The following is a 20,331-nucleotide window of genomic DNA, read 5'->3' on the forward strand; positions in this document are numbered from 1 at the left end:
CACTTACATTTTGTATCATATATATTAAATCATGAAATTGGATAATATTTAAGATAAAAATTCATCCAGCGTGAAGCAAGTATAAAACAAATGGTTTTCTGCTCAACACTATATAGAAATTAATCATAGTACCCTATGCATTCTAATTAATTTCCTTGGCAAATGTGCAGGCTGATATAAGATGATTAGATTCATGCATTTCAAGTATTAGTTATTAAATACATATATTCAAGGAAGTATTCTAAGCATTTGGAAAGGTAAAGGTAAACCACACCTACCTTTATGTAATTTGTAATTTAGTAAATGGTGAGTGTAATTCTAGTGTGCCAAAGTATAAGTAGGTGGGCGATGCAGCAGCTAGGTTAAGCAACTTCACTAAATACTATACTGCTTAAAATAAGAAATAAGTATTCTGTTTTGCCTTTGAGAAAATATGTTTGTTTTGCAACCATTAAGACTGAGAAGTTTTGCTTTGTAAAGTGAAGTCAGTTTAACTGTTACTTAAGTTATTTGCCATCTTTCTTAGAGTATAGAACAGTAGCTAAGGAAAAGATTTCCAATCAGTGATACAGATTGTTGATTCTTAACTAAATCATTGTTTCTGCATTGTTTTTTAAAATTATAATTAGAGATCAGGATAATAGAAAACATCCAGACCTTTTATTATTTTAAACTAAAACAACAACTAAGTCATATAAAAGAAAATTATCCTTTTAAACTTTTACCATTTTAGATGAAATTTAATGTGTATCTGTTTTTTTAAAAAAAAAAATATGTATGATTGCTCTTAAAATTCAAAGGGGTAGGCCGGGTGCGGTGGCTCACACCTGTAATCCCAGCACTTTGGGAGGCTGAAGCGGGCAAATCACAAGGTCAGGAGTTTGACATCAGCCTGGCCAGTATGGTGAAACCCATCTCTACTAAAAATACAAAAATTAGCCAGGCGTGATGGCGTACTCCTGTAGTCCCAGCTACTTGGGAGGCTGAGGCAGAAGAATCGCTTGAACCTGGCAGGCAGAGGTTGCAGTGAGCCAAGATTGTGCCACTGCACTCCAGCCTGGGCAACAGAGCAAGACTCTGTCTAAAAAAAAAAAAAATCAAAGGGCCCTATGTAATCTGTAGCATGGAAGATTAAAAATCAGTGTTCAGTGATGGATACAGGAGAAAAGGGAGTGGATAATTATTTCTCTTCCGAGGTCAAAATTACAAATAGAATCATTTTTCTCCCTTCAGATCTGCAATACTTAGAAACTATTTCTAAGTAAATAAAATCACCAGGTGTTTTAGTTTGGTAGTTTGAGTATGCTATTTGAGTAATTGTTAGGAATTTCTGAAATGGAGGGTCACACAGCAGGGCATGGCAAGGATGGATTAGAAAAGCAGGATGGTGAACAAGGAAAAGGACTAGGGGCAAGAGGAATGGACTTCAGGGAACAGTCCTAGAACTCATTCATTCAACAAGTATTTATTTGCCTGCGGTGCACCTGGCTCTGTGTCAAGCCCTGGAGACACATCATGGTGAACATGATGCAGCCCCTGTTCTCTGTCACAGTTGAGTGTGATATAAAGAAGGAAACAGGTGATTTCACTGTAGCCTATTAAGTGTAGGGTGCTGTGGAGACACCTGTCTGAGACTTGAAAGGACCAGAGGGGCATGAGGTGAGATCCAAGCCAAGCCCTGAAGCAGGAATGAGTTCCACCGGAAGGAAACAGCAGCCAGGTTCCAGAAGGTGGGAGTGCATGGCAAGCTCCAGGTGATGGCACGTGGCTCAGTATGGGTAGAACTTTGAGAGTGAGAATGGACCAAAGAAACATCAGCTGTAAAGGCAAGCTGGACTAGGTCAGGAAGAGTCTTAGGTGTTTATGTGAAGGAAGGAATTTGGAGTTTTTCTTTAGTACACTGAGGGACTGTTAAAGAGATTCCCTTTAGGAGAAGGATATGAGCAGGTATTTGTTGTGTGGAGAATTAAAGTCAGCAGAGCTATAGGTAAGAAGGTCAGACAGCTGAACCAGCCTTGTGGGGCTGGAGAAGAGTAGACTATTTGTAAGAGGTAGAAGGGACAGACTTTTGAGAGATTAGATGTCAGGGTAAACAACTAATTGCAGTGATTTCAGTTTATGGAGAGAAAGTTGCAAAGAAAGATATGCTTTCCAGATGCTTATGTGAAGGGAAGGGATGTCTAGTTTGTATTCACCAGGCTCTGACATAACTCCACAAGGGTATGGTGGAGGCAGAGGCCTGGCTCATACAAGATATTTTCTCTGAGAGGATAGAAATTAAAGACATGTGAGTCATAGTGAGGTAGAGAAGCCAGAGGTGATAGGGACGTTGGAACAAGTTGTAAGCTCTTTCTAGGAAACTAATCCTGAGGTTTAGAAGCAAGAATATTAGGAACCAGGTCACTTAGTGAAGCACATCGTTGGGTGTGGAGGCTGTGAACAAATGACAGTACCAAGCAGGCTGGTTCTTGGATCCTAGCCACATTAGGTAGTACCATAGCCTATGGGCTAGAGGCCAGTTTGTAGGAAGAAAGAGGACTAGCTAAAGGAGGGTGAGAATTCAGACAGGACTTTAGACTTCATCAAAGTAACTAAAAGACTAATGGCTCAGGATAACAGGAGGGAAACATAGATTGGGGGTGAGGTGAGGGAAGGAGTTGACCTTGAATCTCTACCTTTGAAAGAAAACAGAAGAAGAAAAGAAATTTTGAAATTGGTAGGCAAGATGAGAATTTGGGAGGGTTCAGGAAGGTTAACACGTGTTCTTCCTGCTAGTTAAGCAGGAGGCAAAGGTATTTTCTTAGTGATAAGGATTGCAGGTGGGTAGGAAGGGCAGTATGGGGACATGATTGAAAGCTCAAGCTCTAGGGAACAGAAGACCTTGTTTTCATTCCTGGGCCCGTCATGTGCTGGCAGAGTAGCCTCAGGCATGCTGCTTAAGGTTTGTCATTCTCAGTTGCTTTATACTTAAGGTATATTCATTGTAGTATCTTTCACCTAGAGTTGTATTAAGGATTAAAGAAATTAATTATGTAAAGTGTTTAGCATGTAGCAAATGTTCAATAAAATTTATGATGATGAAGCAATATTGTATAATGGTCAAAAACCAGACTCTGAAGCCAGACCGCCTGAGTTCAAATACTAGCTTCACCAATTACATGCTAGTGGTATGATTTATAAACATAATTCGTAGCTCACCAAGTGCTCAGTAAATATGTATTCAACTGCATTGACAATAAATATGGAGACTCCATGAACCTGTCTTCCTGTGCTTCCAGTTCTTGCCAATGCGATACCTATGTCTACCCATGTAACAAATGGATATAGTAAAAACCTTTGATAATTTATAAACTAAAGGAGGCGAAATATGTTATCTCTGCCTCAGTTTTCTCATCTGTAAAAAAAGGGGATAATAGTACCTACCTCTTAGGCTTATTGTAAGTTAAGAGAGTTAATAGATGTAATCTCTTAGCTCTGGTACATGGGAAGCATTATGTATGTCTAGCTAGGATTGTCATCATTTATCCTTGCTCACCATCATCAGCAGGGATTGAGAAACAGAATTTATAATGGGCACCATGGGATTGACTGTGTAACTGAGTAAGACAAGTAAAAAGGATAAAAGTAAAGACCAAGTAAAAAAGCACTTAAGACCAACATGAGATTGAAAACTTTTGTAGTAGGGTCAGAACACAGGAGCGGCCAGAAACCTGGAGATAGACCTGAGAAGAAAAATGGTTGGATAAGTTTAAAGTTAGGGTTCATTACTGGACCATTTGTGAAAGTGTAAGAGAGCCAGTGAGCGGAAGGTGTAATAGTACTCTGTTCTGAGAGAATAATGAAAGTCATTGACAAATAACCGGAGAAGGGAATAAAGGAACATGTTTTAGACAACTATTTGGAAGTGGCTTTGATTTTATTCTGTTTATTACATTGCCTTGTCAATTTGCTTGTTTCTTTTCTCCCTCCTTTCCCATCCAAACAACCTTTCCTGGCTTCTTATTTCTTCTCTGCATATCTCTTTTCAAGCCTTATGTCCCTTCTGCCTTGTAGCAAAACAACATAAAGAAAAGCATAATAAGAAAGCAGAGAAGTATTGTTTCTATGTTCAATTCTCCACATATTCACTGAACATCTATTCCCTGTCTAGCACAGAGATCTTGCTCTGACAGATCCAAAAAAAGCATCTGGCATGTTCATTACCCTCAAGGGTCTCTGTGGGAGGAATTCACATGAAATCATTATACATACATTGTACAGGAAAATGATAATTGTCATACAATCAAGTGTCAAAAATTATGGCACAGCCATTAAGTGCTGCAGTGATCAAAAAAAGTGCTCAGAAAGGAGAGAGACATGAACTGAGGCAAACACAGCCTTTTGGAAATGGATGTTCGGAGAGGTCTTGCATAGAGAGGGAGAATGGGGGTGTCGGGGACCGTGTGTAGGCCTGGGAGAGCAGAGAAAGTTCTGCGCAGAAGCATATGGCGGGTGTGGAGAGCAGGGCAAGCACCAGCCCAGCAGGAGGTGAGTTGAATGGGAGGTAAGACTGGACACTTAACCCTTACAGAGCATAGCTCAGCAGGTGATCAATACATATGTGTTCAGCTGCATTGAGAGTAAAGGAGGAAGACACACCCATGAGCTTATCTTCTTGCGTTTCAGCTTCTTGTCAATGTGATCATTATGTTCTAGCCCTGTAATAAGTGCATATAATAAAAACCTTTGTGAATTTGTAAACTAAAAGAGGCAAATACTTTTTTGTTAGGTCTGTTGAAGAATAGGAATTCAGTGACTTTTTGATTAAGAATGTAAACACCTCCATAAAATTACAGGAAAACAGAAGGTTGCATTTTTGGAAGGTGTGGTGGGGAACATGTCCTAACTTGCTACTGACCTCTATGTATACAGCTTTTCCTCCTCAAGCCACCTCTTTGGGTGCCTTATCTCTTTCAAGGTAGCTTTTGTCTCTTTTTGTAGCCTAGAACAGCATTCCATTTGAGAACCATGTTAAGCTGTCCCAAGGCTAAGCGTCATGGAGTGCAGGTATTAGAGATCTTAAAAATACATATTTCTTTATGAGTTAAAGGCAGAGGGACCAGAACTGCCAGTACAGCTAAGCCCTTCTTTGAATAGTGGGTACCTTATTAGTATTCATGAAGAGCATATCGATAACATCTTGACAGAGTTAAAGTTTCAACTTGAAAAGCTACTGCTTTTCAATAAGGAACATATTTAAAGACACTTTTTGCATGAATAGTGAGTGAATTGCTTCTAAAATGAGAATATTACTTTATTGAATGAGATATTTTCATGTAATCTGTCTACAGTTTAGAATTGTCATTAGAATTACAATAAATAATAATGATTAGCACTTGTAGGGTTTTTATCTTCAAAGAGTTTTATAGTTAATCTAATTTAATTGTCACTTGGCATCATCAGAGATGTGTACTTGCTTTTCTACCATGAAAAGTGGTGTTCCCTTACCAGCCCCTTAATGCTTCCTTTTGGTATTTTGATGGCCTGTGAGCTGTTTGTTCTACAGGAAATAGTTAGAGAGTTGCAGATTGAAGAGCTTTATATTAGAGTTCTTTTTCCCAGGTAGCATTTGGGTTCTTTGAGCTAGGTTTCGTGGGTCCAGTTCCAGCTCCTCTACTTGCCATGTTACCCTGGGCAAGTTACTGAACCCTGTTGCTTAAAGTGGAGTTCATCATAGTAACTGCATCAGAGTGTTTTTGTGAGGATTAAATGAGAAAGTAAATATATAGCAATTAAATATTTAATAAATGTTAGTTGCATATTAGAATTTTTAAAAAAATTTAGGAGCATGTCATTCTGAGAAGCCATATGTGGTTAAGTGTTAGATGAGGAAATTATAAGCCAATAAATACCCTTTTCAGAAACTGCTGTGTAGTAGGCTCTGTGCTAGGCACTGAGACCAAAAAGGTAGTGATGGCACCTGCACTCTGAAGGTCACAACCTTTTGTGGACGTGGAGATGTCTTAGTCCATTTTATGTTGCTATAACAATACCACAAACTGGGTAATTTATAATGAACAAAAGTTTATTTAGCTCACAGTTCTAGAGACTGGGAAGTGCAAGAGCATGGGCCAATATTTGGGGAAGGCTTTTGTGCTTCATTATTCTATGGCAGAAGAGCAAGAGAGGGTAAGAGTAAGAAGGGGCCAAACTTTCTTTAATAACAAACCCACTCTGGTGATGACTAATTCACTCCCACAATCACAACATTAATCCATTCATGAGGGCAGATCCCCCATGACCTCATCGCCTCTTATTAGGTCCTGCCTCCCAACACCGTTGCACTGGGGCTTAACTTTGGAGGACACATTTCAGCCCAAGTGGGGTACAGGGGAGTTGTCAAAACACTCTGATAAGTGCTTGGCCTAACAAAGTCAAGTACAGCCAAAGCTTATAGCAGAGTGATGGACTTTGACTTAGGGCTTTCAGATAAAAGAAGAGATACTTGACCTGGGTCTTGGAGGATGAGAAGGACTTTAAGAGAAAATGGGAGACTTTTAAGGTAAGAAGGAGGAAGCCTTCAGATTTGGAGTATTTGCTGTCTTCTGTGGTAGCAGGACCCCTTGAAAGATTGAAAGCAAGGTGTGACTTGAAAGTCCCAGAACTCTTTAGAAAGAATGAAAGCAGGCGGGTCCGATTTGTGTGGAAGTGCTAGAGTTTCCATGATGTTACAGTGTCTTTGGGCTAGTTTTTCCTCTCCTCCATAGACTGGAGAAGGCTGTGAAGTTTTGTAGTCTTAGTTGGACCCATCTGAGGTCCTGTTTATGGTTAGAATATGTAGTTGTCTAGCAGTGGTATTTAATGGGCCTCCCATACATGCTCTCCTGTTTCACTGGGCGTGAATTTTAATGACCAGGATTTGAGTGGAATTTCATTGGACTTTTAGGAAGCAGTTTAAGATACCACTGTGACACAGTTCAGTATATACTAATGTTTTGAAGATTAAAGTATAACTGATTGCCTAAATTGTAAGACAAGACAATAGACGAGAGGATCTTATTTGCAAAATTTATGATGATGCCAAGGCACTGTTTCTGACTGTGCATCACTCAGACAAAGGAAACTCTTCATCTTTCTTTCTCAGTTTCTGAGACTGCAGAGTACATCATCTGGGCAGCATATGGACTGCTATCAAATGGGAGACATCTGTGCTCCCTTTTGAATGGCGTCTTAGGATGAGTTTAAGTAAGCAGATGCTGCCTGTTAAACCCATGCTCCCCAGTCTAAAAAGCTTGTTGAGTAAAGGGGGGATTTGCCAACAGTGAACGGGAATGTTCTAGACACTGTGCTGGGTATTACATATGTGTTCTCACAGTAGAGCTATTATTATTTAATTTTCACATGAGGAAATATCAGCACAGATATTAACTTTCCCTTTCCAACAGGTAGTTTGTGGTAGAGGCAGGATTCTAAAGGAAGCCTATCAGGCTCCAGTGTCCTTTATTATTATTATTATTATTCTTTTAATAAATATGGCATTTGCTTTGTACAGTTTCCTTCTAAAATCTTTCTCTTTAAGTTTCTCATGAAGTCCAACCTCCGTAAAGGTCCTTCATGAATGGGCTTGCTACTTTTTTTTTTTTTTTCATGCAGAGTCTAACTCTTTTGCCAGGCTGCAGTGCAGTGGCGTGATCTTGGCTCACTGCAACCTCTGCCTCCCGGGTTCCAGTGATTCTCCTGCCTCAGCCTCCCGAGTAGCTGGGACTACAGGTGCACGCCACCACCAACCAGCTAATTGTTGTATTGTTAGTAGAGACAGGGTTTCACCATGTTGGCCAGAATGGCACGATCTCTTAACCTCGTGATTCACCCGCCTTGGCCTCCCAAAGTGCTGGGAGTTTACAGACATGAGCCACCACGCTCGGCTCAGGCTTGCTACATTTGAAGAATATAATTAAATGAAGGTTTTCCTAATTTGTCAGTTTACATTGAATTCAGTAGAGGATGTCTATTTAGGGTCACCTGTCCTGCCATACACAGAAAGGGGGCGAAGGGGGGACACATGGGTTCGTTTGTTTTCACCAGATACATGTTGGTAGGTGTTTTAGATCATCATTTGACAGTCTCAGCATCATAATTTGATGATATTTAGTTTTTCAAGTACAGAGTCCATTGATAGTTAAATAACCTGATTTCAATTATTCTAAAATTGCAGTGCAGAATGGAAGAATAACTCCTTTTGAATAAAGTCCAACATTTGCTTCATTTACAGCATATAGATTGTTAGCTTAATTTCCTCTTGTTCTAAGACCAAGAAACCAAACTTTAAAATGTGTGGGCTTTTTAGTGGCAAAATAATTACAAGATTAGTCCTCTGTCACTTTAAAATTAACAATTTCACCTCCTCCTCATTGTTGAAGTAAGTTGAGTGATAACATTGTCTCAAAATTATGCTTTCTTTGCCCTTGTCTTTCCCACTTTTTAAAATCTTTTTAAAATTATTCTCTCTTGCTTTCTGATTACTTCTGAATCATAATCAGGAACATCATTTCCCTTCACTGTTTTGCATTCTTTCAATAATTTGAAAATAGATCCATACAGAATTAAGAACAAATTAGATAACTATGAATTATTAAAGTGCACAGTTTATACTTTGAGGTATTTCATAGTTATAGATCGATTATAGTACATTTTTCTTGATTATTTCATCTGAGGTATACCATTTCCAATTCACTTACTGTTTTGTTCATCTTCCATACCTGCTAAAAGTGTACCTACTTTGTTCCAGGCCCTGTGCTAGGGGTTGCCAGCCTCGTTTCTCCACAAGCCTGTGCATCTGGTGGTTCTCAGACATCACATGCCACCTTGGTCAGTGTGTCTGAGTTGTGCACAGTTTTCAATTCCTTTTCTTTCCCACTTAGAAAAGAATATCTGAATTCAGGAAAGTGTAAGAAATTGTAGTTAATCTTGAAGCTATCTTAGAGAATATAAATAGTGAGTCATCATCACAATTTGGCACAGGATTTTGTATCATTGTTTCTGACAATCCTCACAACTAACTGATCTTGATGATCTGATGTGCCAGGATGTTTCTGAGCATATAAGTATAGTCTTGGAACATTAAGAAAAAGGCCTAGCAATGGAGGTATGATGTATCTAAATAATTATAATTCAAGGGAAAATGTGATAAGTGCCATTAGCAATGTAAAGTCTTTCTAATGTATTTCTGGGTGACAAAGATTAATTTCTGGAGTATCAGAAAAGACATTTTCTCCAAAGTGGTATGTGAGCTACGTGGAAAGACTTAGAAGTGAGGGAGGACTGAATGCGATTATTTTGAACCCAGAAAGAAGCCACATATTCCCCTCATTAATTTGATTCCTGAGATCCTGTTTTCTCTTTGAATATTGAAATTATATATATATATATATACACACACACACACAAAGGTGCACACGTACCCACACATATATTTATACATTCACACATAATAACAATTTAATTCAAAATTTTGGGGGCTAAAGATGTATTTTTCTCTTGGCATTGGCAATCACTTTACCCTCTCCAGTTGATAGAAGCTGCCTTACTTACAGTTTCCCACTGATTTCTTTTACTATTTAAAATATTAGACCCTCAAATGGGTTTAACTACCACTCAAGCAACTCATCCTGAAGTGATTACTATGTTACAGAAATAACCGTTTTCTCTCTACATAACTTTGGCATTTCTGGAAATTGGGTTACCTGTGCCAACTTTTATTTGTAGATAGAATGGGAATTGTTAAATGGTCTATCAATTCACAAGATATCTTCTCTTATTAAGAGCACACCAGATACCTAATTCCATTTAGTTTTCGGTAACTTCTGATATTCTTGAGTCAGCCACACAAGTAATTCAATTGCTTCAGATATTCCAGCATGAGTTTCTTGCTAAGAAAGCCACAAGAGCATGTTTTTCTTTTCCTCCTTTCTTTTTCTTGACTGGAATAGCTTGTAATAAATTAATGAAGGCTGGGCGCGATGGCTCACGCCTGTAATCCCAGCACTTTGGGAGGCCAAGGCGGGCGGATCACAAGATCACGAGTTAGAGACCAGCCTGGCCAATATGGTGAAACCCCGTCTCTACTAAAAATACAAAAATTAGCTGGGTGTGGTCGTGGGTACCTGTAGTCCCAACTATTCAGGAGGCTGAGGCAGAAGAATCGCTTGAACCTGGGAGGTGGAGGTTGCAGTGAGCCGAGATTGCGCCACTGCACTCCAGCCTGGGCGACAGAGCAAGACTCCGTCTCAAAAANTCTTTTCCTCCTTTCTTTTTCTTGACTGGAATAGCTTGTAATAAATTAATGAAGGCTGGGCGCGATGGCTCACGCCTGTAATCCCAGCACTTTGGGAGGCCAAGGCGGGCGGATCACAAGATCACGAGTTAGAGACCAGCCTGGCCAATATGGTGAAACCCCGTCTCTACTAAAAATACAAAAATTAGCTGGGTGTGGTCGTGGGTACCTGTAGTCCCAACTATTCAGGAGGCTGAGGCAGAAGAATCGCTTGAACCTGGGAGGTGGAGGTTGCAGTGAGCCGAGATTGCGCCACTGCACTCCAGCCTGGGCGACAGAGCAAGACTCCCTCTCAAAAAAAAAAAAAAATTTAATGAGACCTTTTGTTAAAAATGAAGGTTTTTTAGAAAATGATTTTATTAAAATGAGGAGTTTTATTGTAGCACAATAATTGCTTCATCAGTAGTAGACTCAGTAAATTGTGATACATTCATTTTAGAATATTACACAATTATTTTTAAATTAGAACAATCAACATGTATTGACCTAGATAAAAGAGTATGATATATGCAGCTTAAATTTTTTAATGGCTGTTTATTGATATATTTGTATATTTAAAAAGATGTAGAATGATATAGTCCCTAAGGACATTGAAATTGGTCAAAGGATAGGCAAGTAGTTGGAGGGAGGTTATTAACAGAAGATAATCCAGAAATAGACTCGTATACATGTGATAATTTAATGTAGGATAGAAGGAATAGTGAAAAGCTGGATTATTTAATAAATGGTATTGGCATAGTTGGCTATTTTTTAAAAAAGAATAAGCTAGCTCCTTACCTCACTTACTTTATCAAAATGAATCCCAGATTGATCAAGTATTTAAATGTTTAAGTTGAAGTTGTACAAGTTCTAGGAGAAAACACTGGTGAATATTTGTTTGAAGTAAGACCTAGGCGTGACCCAGAATCCAGAAACAAGGAAGACAGATAAATTTGCCTGTATCATATTCTCTGAATGGCTTGAGAACTACATGAATCTTTATATTATGTGTTCATCAATCCCAGTTTCTGTTTCAGTATGGTGTTAAAAGTTTAATGGTACCACTTCTCAAGCATTTGGACTAATGCAAACATAGTGAGCAAATAGGCTGCTACTTGGTGATTTTAGCAACTGTATGTATGTTTGTATTGTCAGCATTCATGAGCCATTTAAACTGATGGCAGTTAATTGTATTGTTTGAGTTTTTCCATAACAGTAATTTCTATTTTAACATTACTTTGAATGAATGAATGAGAAATAACATCAGAAGAAAAGTTGTGAGAAAACATATAGGAAACTAACATGCAGTTACCTCTGGACCATGGTGCGGGACATGATGGAGAGGGCAAACCTCATTTTATGCAATTTTCACCTGTTTAATAGAAATATGTATTGCTTTTATCAAGGAAAAGAACTTTTTTTACATCATTGAAAAGTAATTCAGAGTTTTAGACTTCTAAACGATTTTTGTCATGTTGATAGCTTGGCCATTTCTTAGCCAGCTGCCCAAATTTAAAACTTTGGATTCTTACAAATTACTCATTTTTTTTAGTAATGTTATAAGCACAGATTTAACATGGTATAGAATGCAGAATTCATGTAAATTGTTATAGTAAAATAGCCATCAGAGAATGCCTGGGGGGCAAGTCCCTGTGAAGTCTTCAACTCTCTTGGGAGGCATCCTTTATGTTCTTCTGATGGGAAATTGAGAAATGCTTCCCTGAGTAAATACACACAGGTGAAGGTAACTGGTAATATCCTTAAGCTTACTGGGGTTTTAGGTTCTGAAGCTGTGTAGCGGAGGGAAGTAGATTTCACAAAAGGCAAATTGTATTACCTCCATTTAGCCCACTAAAATGAATGTTTTGTTATGTATTTTGGATTCCCACTGAGTCCAGTAAATGAGCTAGTAGATAGATTAGTCATTAAAATTATAATCTAATTAATACTTAGGGAGCTAAATAAACTAATTTTAATCAAATTTACTTTGATTTATCTCAGTGTCTCTCTTTCTCTCCCTGTCTCCCTGATTCTATCTCTCTCTCCTCCTATTACAGGTCACAGTAATGAAAGGCAGTAATAGAAATAAGGATCATTCAGCAGAAGGAGAAGGGGTTGGAAAACGACCAAAACGAAAGTGTCTTCAGTGGCATCCATTGCTAGCAAAGAAACTTCTTGATTTTTCAGAAGAGGAAGAAGAGGAAGACGAAGAGGAGGATATTGATAAGGTAAGTCCTGTATTTACTGTAGAAGTTTCGAGTTTATTAGAGCAAATCATAATGTTCTAGAAACAATAGTGAACATGAACAATATTACAAAAGATGTGTTTCCAAAAGCCTGTATAGCTTGAATCCTGTTCAATTACTTAGTGTACATTTTTATTCCAATTCTTGATTGCTCGTGAAGTATTTGTACTTCTTAATAGTGTAGACTGAGACACAGCCTTTTAAATACTATTTTTGTCACCTAACCAATGATTTGTGAGTAATATTCAAATACATTGAGATGGGGATGTTCCTAAATCTTGATGTGCTCGTCTGACATTCTACCCTGTGGCTCTTCTGGCCTCTCTGTCTTGGCTTCTGGCCTCGCCCTGCCACCCTTGGCAGTCTTAGAACTGCTCTGTTTGTCTCTATCCCTGGCGTTCATAGCTTCTGGCTGCACTTGCCCCCCAGTCTTTGTAATGATTCATTCCTCCTAGTCCTCTTCTCTGGCATCAGGCCTCAGCAGCTGGCTCTCAGTCACATAACCATGCAGGTGACTTAAGAAATCATCTCAGCCAGGCACGGTGGCTCACACCTGTAATCCCAACGGTTTGGGAGGCCGGGACAGGCAGATCACGAGGTCAGGAGATTGAGACCATCCTGGCTAACACGGTGAAACCTCGTATCTACTAAAAATACAAAAAAACTAGCTGGGCGTGGCAGTGTGCACCTGTAGTCCCAGCTACTCGGGAGGCTGAGGCAGAGAATGGAGTGAACCCGGGAGGCAGAGCTTGCAGTGAGCCAAGATCGCACCACTGCACTCCAGCCTGGGTGACAGAACAAGACTCTGTCTCAAAAAAAAAAAAAAAAATCATCTCAAGTGTTTGTCGCACCCAGCACATTCAAAGTCAAAGGATTTTCTTCATGGCACTTATTGCTATTTGCCATGTATTTAGCTGTATACTTCCTTATGTATGTCTTCTCTCAGACCAGAATAGAAACTCAGTATAAAAACAGGGGCATTGGCTGTCTCGTCCTTTCCTCTTGCCTCAGAACCAAGAATGGTGCCTGGCACATAGTAGGTATTAAATATAGATGTATGCTGAATGAAATAATAAATAAGTACATATTTTGTGTCACTACGAATTTTACAAACATGTTTTTAATATTTTTCAGGCCTTCAACATATTCAGTCTTTTCGTGGCTTTCAGCAGGAATTAAAACATGTTTCCTCTTTTCAGATATCACCTGGATACCCTGTAAGGCCTCTCTTACTGGTGACCTTTTCTCCTTTTTCACAGAGAAAATAGAGGCCACCAGAAGTTACTCTTTTAGCTTCTTGTACACACCTCTGTAATTGTCTCACTCCTTACTAATCTTTCCTTCCGCTTTTCCTGTTTCAGAGAAATAGGTTTTATTCTTCTTACTTGAGGGTATTATCAAGCTTATTCTTAGTTTCATTTTATAAACACATTTGCATGTGTTGATCACTTGGTCATTGAAGCAGTCTCCTGTTTCTGTGAGGGCACCCACTCCTGTTCCTCTTTCTTCTTTCCTTTGGCCACCCACACCTGTTTCTATTTATCCTTTCTTTTTCTTTTTTGAGATAGGGTCTCTATTGCCCAGGCTAGAGTGCAGTGGCACCATTTCAGCTCACTGCAGCCTCCATCCACTTCCCGGGCTCAAGCAGTCTTCCCACCTCAGCTCCCTGAATAGTTGGGACCACAGCTAATTTTGTTTATATTTTGTGAAGACAGGGTCTCACTATGTTGTCCAGGCTGGTTTGGAACTCATGGCTTCAAGCAATCCTCCCTTCTCAACCTTTCAAAGTGCTGGGATTATAGCATGAGCCACCGTGTCTGGCCCCTCTTTCTATTTCTACCTTCCCCACTGTTCCTTCCCAGTTTCTTTCAGTTAATGTGCCTGCATTATTTTCCCCTCACATGATGATGTTCTCTAGGCCTCCAATCTTAATTTCTATCTCCATCTTGGACTTTTCTTCTGAACTCTGGACTCATATTTCTATTTACTTGGCATATCCATTTAGATATCAACTAGGAATCTCAGTTTGAATGAATTCAAAACTAAGCTTTTGCTTTTCTTCTCCCAACCTTCTCCAGCATCTTCCCTTTCTCCGTAAAGCGCAACTGCAACATTCCAGTTTGTCAGACCTGAGACCTTGTAGTTCATACTTTACTGCTTTATTTTGCTCAAACTTCACATCCATCCATTAGCAAATCCTCTCAAACTCTACCTTCAAAATACGTTCACAGTTTTGTTGCCCTTTTAACAGTTCCTTCATGTACCACCTTGATCCAAGCCATCACCATTTCTAGCAGAGATTATTGTATCTACCTCTCTCTCTCCCGGCCTCTGCTCATGCCCTTCTGCGGTCCATTCTCAACAAAGTAGCCAGAGGAGTCCCTTCAAAATGTAAGGCCAGTTGTGCTGCTCCTGTTTCTATGAGGTCACAGGCTCCATGCTTACTGCTGTCTGTGCTCACTGTGTGCTCACAGCACCTAGTAGAGTGGCTGGCTCATAGCAGGAACCCAGTAAATATTTATTGGGGGAAGGATTAAAGTCATTGAGTCCTCTTCTCTTTTCACTCACACTCAGTGGTCTAGTCCATACTTTTAGTCTTAGCACCTTCTGTTTATTGGTATCTCATTGTTATCCTGCAGACATAGGTATCCACACAACATTCCCCATAGCCACTTCAAATGCAGCCTGCCTGGCACTGATCTCTGCTCTCCACCAGGCCTGATTTCTCTCGTTTGAGAACAAGTATTTTTTTGTTGTATATGAAGAAACTTTGCCACCCAAGCTAGAATCACTCTTCCTTTTTCTGCCTTCAGATCCAATTAGTTACCAGCCACTCTTGGTTCTGCCTCTTTTAAATATTGTCCCTTTTCTCACTTCTCTGTTCCCATTACTGCTGTCTAGATTTCAGCCCTATCCCTTTTTTGCCTGGACAGCTGGAATAAATGTTTAACTGGGTTCTCTAGTTTGGGTTGCTTCTAGTTTTACTCTTAAAATTCATGCTGTTAGAAGTTATCTCCTTAAAATATAATGTTGCCCCTCCACTGCTTAAAATCACTCGTGGCTCTCCATTACATCGATCCAGCTGTGGGGACTAGTGTTGATTTTTCTTAGAAAATATTAATGAGCTCCTGGGGAAAGAAAAGTAAGTTCTAAACTCTAAGAGAGTTTTATTTCTATTTTGTTATTCATATATTTATATATTTACTTTTGATTAATAATTACATTAAATAGCAATTAAAACATTTTCGATGTTCATAGTTGGCAGAATAAAAAGTTGACAAACTGTGTCAAATCACATGTTTTTATTGGTCCATATAGTTCCAAACTACTGGTTTACGGGATCAAATGCACGCATGTAAATATGGCAGAGCACATTCTTCCTGAAGTGTGCAGATTATGTTCTGCATCCTTGTCTCCTGAAGCCCTGTTCTCTTTTACATACCAGTACTGTCGAACTGCAAGTTGATGTTCAGATAAACCAGCAAGCCTTAATCCCTGTTGGTTCCCCATGTCTCTCCATTGACAATCTGACACATTCTGATTTGTTTCTCCTTTTTTTAATTTTTAATTTTTTAATTTAAAAAAAAATTTTTTTTTCTTTCTTTGTTTTTTTGAGACAGAGTCTGGCTCTGTCACCCAGGCTGGAGTGCAGTAGCGCGATCTTGGCTCACTGTAGCCTCCTCCTCCCAGGTTCAGATGATTCTTTTGCCTCAGCCTCCAGAGTAGCTGGGATTACAGGTGTCCACAACCACGCCCAGCTAACTTTTGTATTTTTAGTAGAGACTGGGTTTCACCATGTCGCTCTAACCGGTCTTGAACTCCTGACCTCAGGTGATCCGCAGCCCCCGTTGGCCTCCCAAAGTGCTGAGACTAGAGCCACCACACCTGGCCTGATTTGTTTCTCAAAATTTAGCTCGGGCAACCTTTTCCAGGGAGGCCTTCTTGCACTTCTTCCCATCCACCAGTGCTTTGTTACCTTGCTGGTTTCTTGTCACAGTCAGCATACTGCTTTTAAATTTATGTTTGTATGTTTTTCTCCCTCCCAAAACATGAGGTCCTTTGTCCATCTGTTACACGCTGAATTTTATAATTTAGTAACTGAATGAAAAGTTACTCTTTTCTGAAGGGTGGAAATATAATTGCTTCTTCATCTTATATATTAATAGTACACTTTTAGTTTTCTTAGCTTCCTAGTTTCAGAATGCTAAATAAAACTCCCTTGAAAAATGCAAATTATTGTTACTATTATATACATAATGAGGAAGATAAATGTGTAGCCTTCAGCCCCAATAATAATTCCTAACATATCTCCAAATTAGATGGCTATAACCTCAAGATTTTTTCTGTACTCTTTGTGTTTGAAGGTAATTAATGGTTAATTGATTGTATTTGCAACACTTAATGGCAAAAGACTTTTTTTTTTTTTTTTTGAGACGGAGTCTCGCTCTGTCACCAAGCTGGAGTGTAGTGGCACAATCTTGGCTCACTGCAACCTCCACCTCCTGGGTTCAAGCAATTCTCCTGCCTCAGCCTCCCAAGTAGCTGGGACTACAGGCACGTGCCACCACTGCCAGCTAATTTTTGAATTTTTAGGAGAGATAGGGCTTCACCATGTTGGCCAGGATTGTCTCAATCTCTTGACCTCATGATCCTCCCACCTTGGCCTCCCAAAGTGCTGGGATTGCAGGCGTGAACCACCTGCCTGGCCAAGACTTTTTTAAAATACCAGTTGGATTAAGCAGATGATTAGTCCTAAAGTATCTGCTTGTAACAATTGCCCAATAAACATTGTAATAAAAGAACATGGTTGCCTTACAGTTGTGGTTCTCGAAGAGTGTTCCTCAAACCAGTAATATCAGCATCACCTAGGAACTTCTTAGAGATAAAAATTCTCAGGACCCACTCCATATCTCGGAAATTCTGGGAATGGGACTTAGCTGTGTTTTAACAGAACCTCCAGGGATTCCAGTGCATACTCAAGTTCAAGAATTAACCACTCTACTGCATAATGCAGGCTAATGGTTACAAGTTGCGTATCCCTAATCCGAAAATTCGAAACACTTCTGGTGCCAACCATTTTAGATAAGGGATACTTAACCTGCAATGTATCCTGCTTAATTTTAATTTTGAAACCAGAAATTAAGGAAATGGGCTTAGTAAACATTGTGAACTTCTGTTTATAGTTACATTGTTTCTAAGAAACATTATAGAATCATTTTAACCTTAGAAAATATTTTATAGTCATATGTTCTGAGATTCTGTAATCAGAGATGTGCTTTAAGAAAGTTAACCTGGCAGCCATATGCAAGAAGTATTGTAAAGAAGATGAAAAACGGGAAGACTAGGCATAGGCCAAAGTGGTACTAGGGCAGTGGGAATGAGAATTACCCAGATGGAATGGACAGATTCGGAGCTTTGTAGAAGTCCTTGAAGACCTTGAACAATGATTGAATGAAGTGTAGGAAAACAGAGTATTCAAAATTGATTTTGAATGTTTAAGCCTGGAGGAGTTTATTCCTATCACCAGAGCATTTCACTAAACAAGAAAGCTTGAAATTTACAAGTTTGAAGATTTATTGTATAGTTCTTCTTTCAAATAATTATGTTAAATATCGATTTTGATTTTTTTACACTACAAGACTCTACTTGTGATGCTTGCACAAACATTGAGTAGTCTATATTACCTTTTTATTTCTTACTTTCGTGATAAATATTGTCATATTATTAGCTGTAGAAAAAGGCACTTTTCAAAGCAGAGAAAGACACAGCTACTATTCATATCTTTTATGTGGATATTGTTAATCTTGATACCCATTAACCATAGAATGGGTTTATTCATTCAACAGTTAGTTAAGTATTAATATTATGTCAGACATTGAGCTAGGCACTATGGTTGTAAAGGTGAATAAGAGCTTTTGTCCTCAAAAAGCTCACTATTTAGTTAAGAGAGAAAAAAATGTAAGCAATTATAACACAATGTAATATATGCTGTAATAGAGACATGCACAGGTTGCTATAGAAACTAAGCAGAAGGCTACATCATAAGTTAGTTACCAACCATGAACAGTGGTTGTTGATTCTTTAAAATTATATTTTTTTCAATGTGTAAGTTGTTTAAATGGAGCTAAGAAAAAATGCAATTTGCAAACCAAGACTAACTGTTAAATCAAAATTATCCAAAACATGTTAAAGATCTGGCTTTGTTTTTGGTGGTAATAGGTTCAACTTCTTGGGGCCGATGGCCTAGAGCAAGATGTTGGTGAAACTGAAGATGATGAATCCCCAGAGCAGCGAGCCCGGAGACCAATGAATGCATTTCTTTTATTTTGCAAACGCCATCGCTCTCTTGTACGTCAGGAACACCCCAGGCTTGATAACCGAGGTGCTACCAAGATACTAGCTGATTGGTGGGCTGTTCTTGATCCAAAGGAAAAGCAGAAATACACAGACATGGCCAAGGAGGTAGGTTACAATGACAAGGTATTCTGATAGCTAAAAGCAACCCGTCCTGAAACTCCCAGTCAACAAATGTGAAGCACCTGTTGAAGGTCTAGCAATGAGAAGGTGAATCATGAATCAAATGTTAAGTAAAAACATAAGTGCTTTCTTTGTATGACTTGTTCCTGTTCCTGTTCCTGTGTTCCAAGTCCATGTAGAAATGCTGGTGGAGGTGCCAAGAACAATATATTAACAAGAAGTTTTTTCTCATTGTCTATACCCCACTGATTGATATAAGGGATTGATTTATTGTGAAGGTTTATTATGAATAGTTTACAGTGAATGGTGATTTGTTTATTTACTATGGTAATTTATTATGAATGGCGACTTTTTTTCTTTTTTAAGTTTTTCTAGAAACTCTACTTTTATTGTCAGAGAATGCCTATGGTAAAGTTGACAATCTTGTTACTCTAGTTATATCATGGGAAAGAGTCATGATCTAGGTCTGATGCTAAGTAGCTTTGTGACCATATCCATAAGTCAACCTCTGCATCTCAGCTTCTTTTTTTTCTTTTCCTTTTCTAATGTTATTGGAATGAGCAAGTTGGACAAAGATTTGTATCCTTTCTAATGCTAACATTTTTTGATTTTGTAATAAACAAAATTATCAAGAAATATGCTTTGACTTGTTTCTGTTCTGTAGGTAGTGCCGTATGAATATTTAAAACCAATAAATGATTGAATCCCAGTGGAACAGGATGTAATGTGAGGTGTGCATGCCTGTAAATACTGTGTAGGCAGTAGTTAGTGGGAAGCATTTCCATGCTGGAAGGCTATTCAGAAAGGTGGGACATTAATCACTTCCAGAATGATAGCAGTTACTAAATTTCTTCAAAAATTATATCGTGGTTCTTTTACTGTATTTGGAATTAATGTGAGACCATTATACATTTAAATGTGTTGTGATGGATTTAGCTCCGAGTAAGGGATGAGCAAAGCAATATTATTGTGGCTAAACTTGACAGGAATAATTCTAATATTATTTCCTCAGCATTGCAACTTGCAAAAAGATCTTGGTTCATGAAAACCCGTCACCCAAACACTTGGTTAAGTTTTATCAGAAAATGAACCAGCAGGGACAAAATACAGTTTCAAGACATTTTAGTAGACATCTCAGTATGTGAAAAAACAGTTCTTCCAGGTGCTGTGCCTTTATTGAGTTAATTAGCTAAAAACATCAACATTAAACATAAAAATTTTTAAAGATACAACATAAAATTTCTTAAGAAGTGTTCATGGAAATTTGAATCTTGAGTAAATTATTAGCATAGTGGCTACTATGAATTAGAATTAATA

General features: G+C 38.7%; 1 protein-coding gene across 13 annotated transcripts in view; it reads left to right on the forward strand.

Annotated features, from left to right (window-relative positions):
• Window positions 1-20,331, forward strand: part of BBX (BBX high mobility group box domain containing) — a 273,350-nt gene that overhangs the window by 161,926 nt on the left and 91,093 nt on the right. For all 13 annotated transcript variants that reach the window (XM_017870840.1, XM_017870850.1, XM_017870851.1 and 10 more), the window contains 2 exons: window positions 12,349-12,519; window positions 18,757-18,999. In XM_017870840.1, coding sequence (XP_017726329.1) covers window positions 12,358-12,519; window positions 18,757-18,999 — 405 coding nt within the window. In that variant the 5' untranslated portion in view covers window positions 12,349-12,357. The remainder of the gene's footprint in view (window positions 1-12,348; window positions 12,520-18,756; window positions 19,000-20,331) is intronic.

Source organism: Rhinopithecus bieti, unplaced genomic scaffold (assembly GCF_001698545.2).
Source record: "Rhinopithecus bieti isolate Rb0 unplaced genomic scaffold, ASM169854v2 scaffold_5478, whole genome shotgun sequence".
In the NCBI taxonomy this organism is placed as follows: Eukaryota; Metazoa; Chordata; class Mammalia; order Primates; family Cercopithecidae; genus Rhinopithecus; species Rhinopithecus bieti.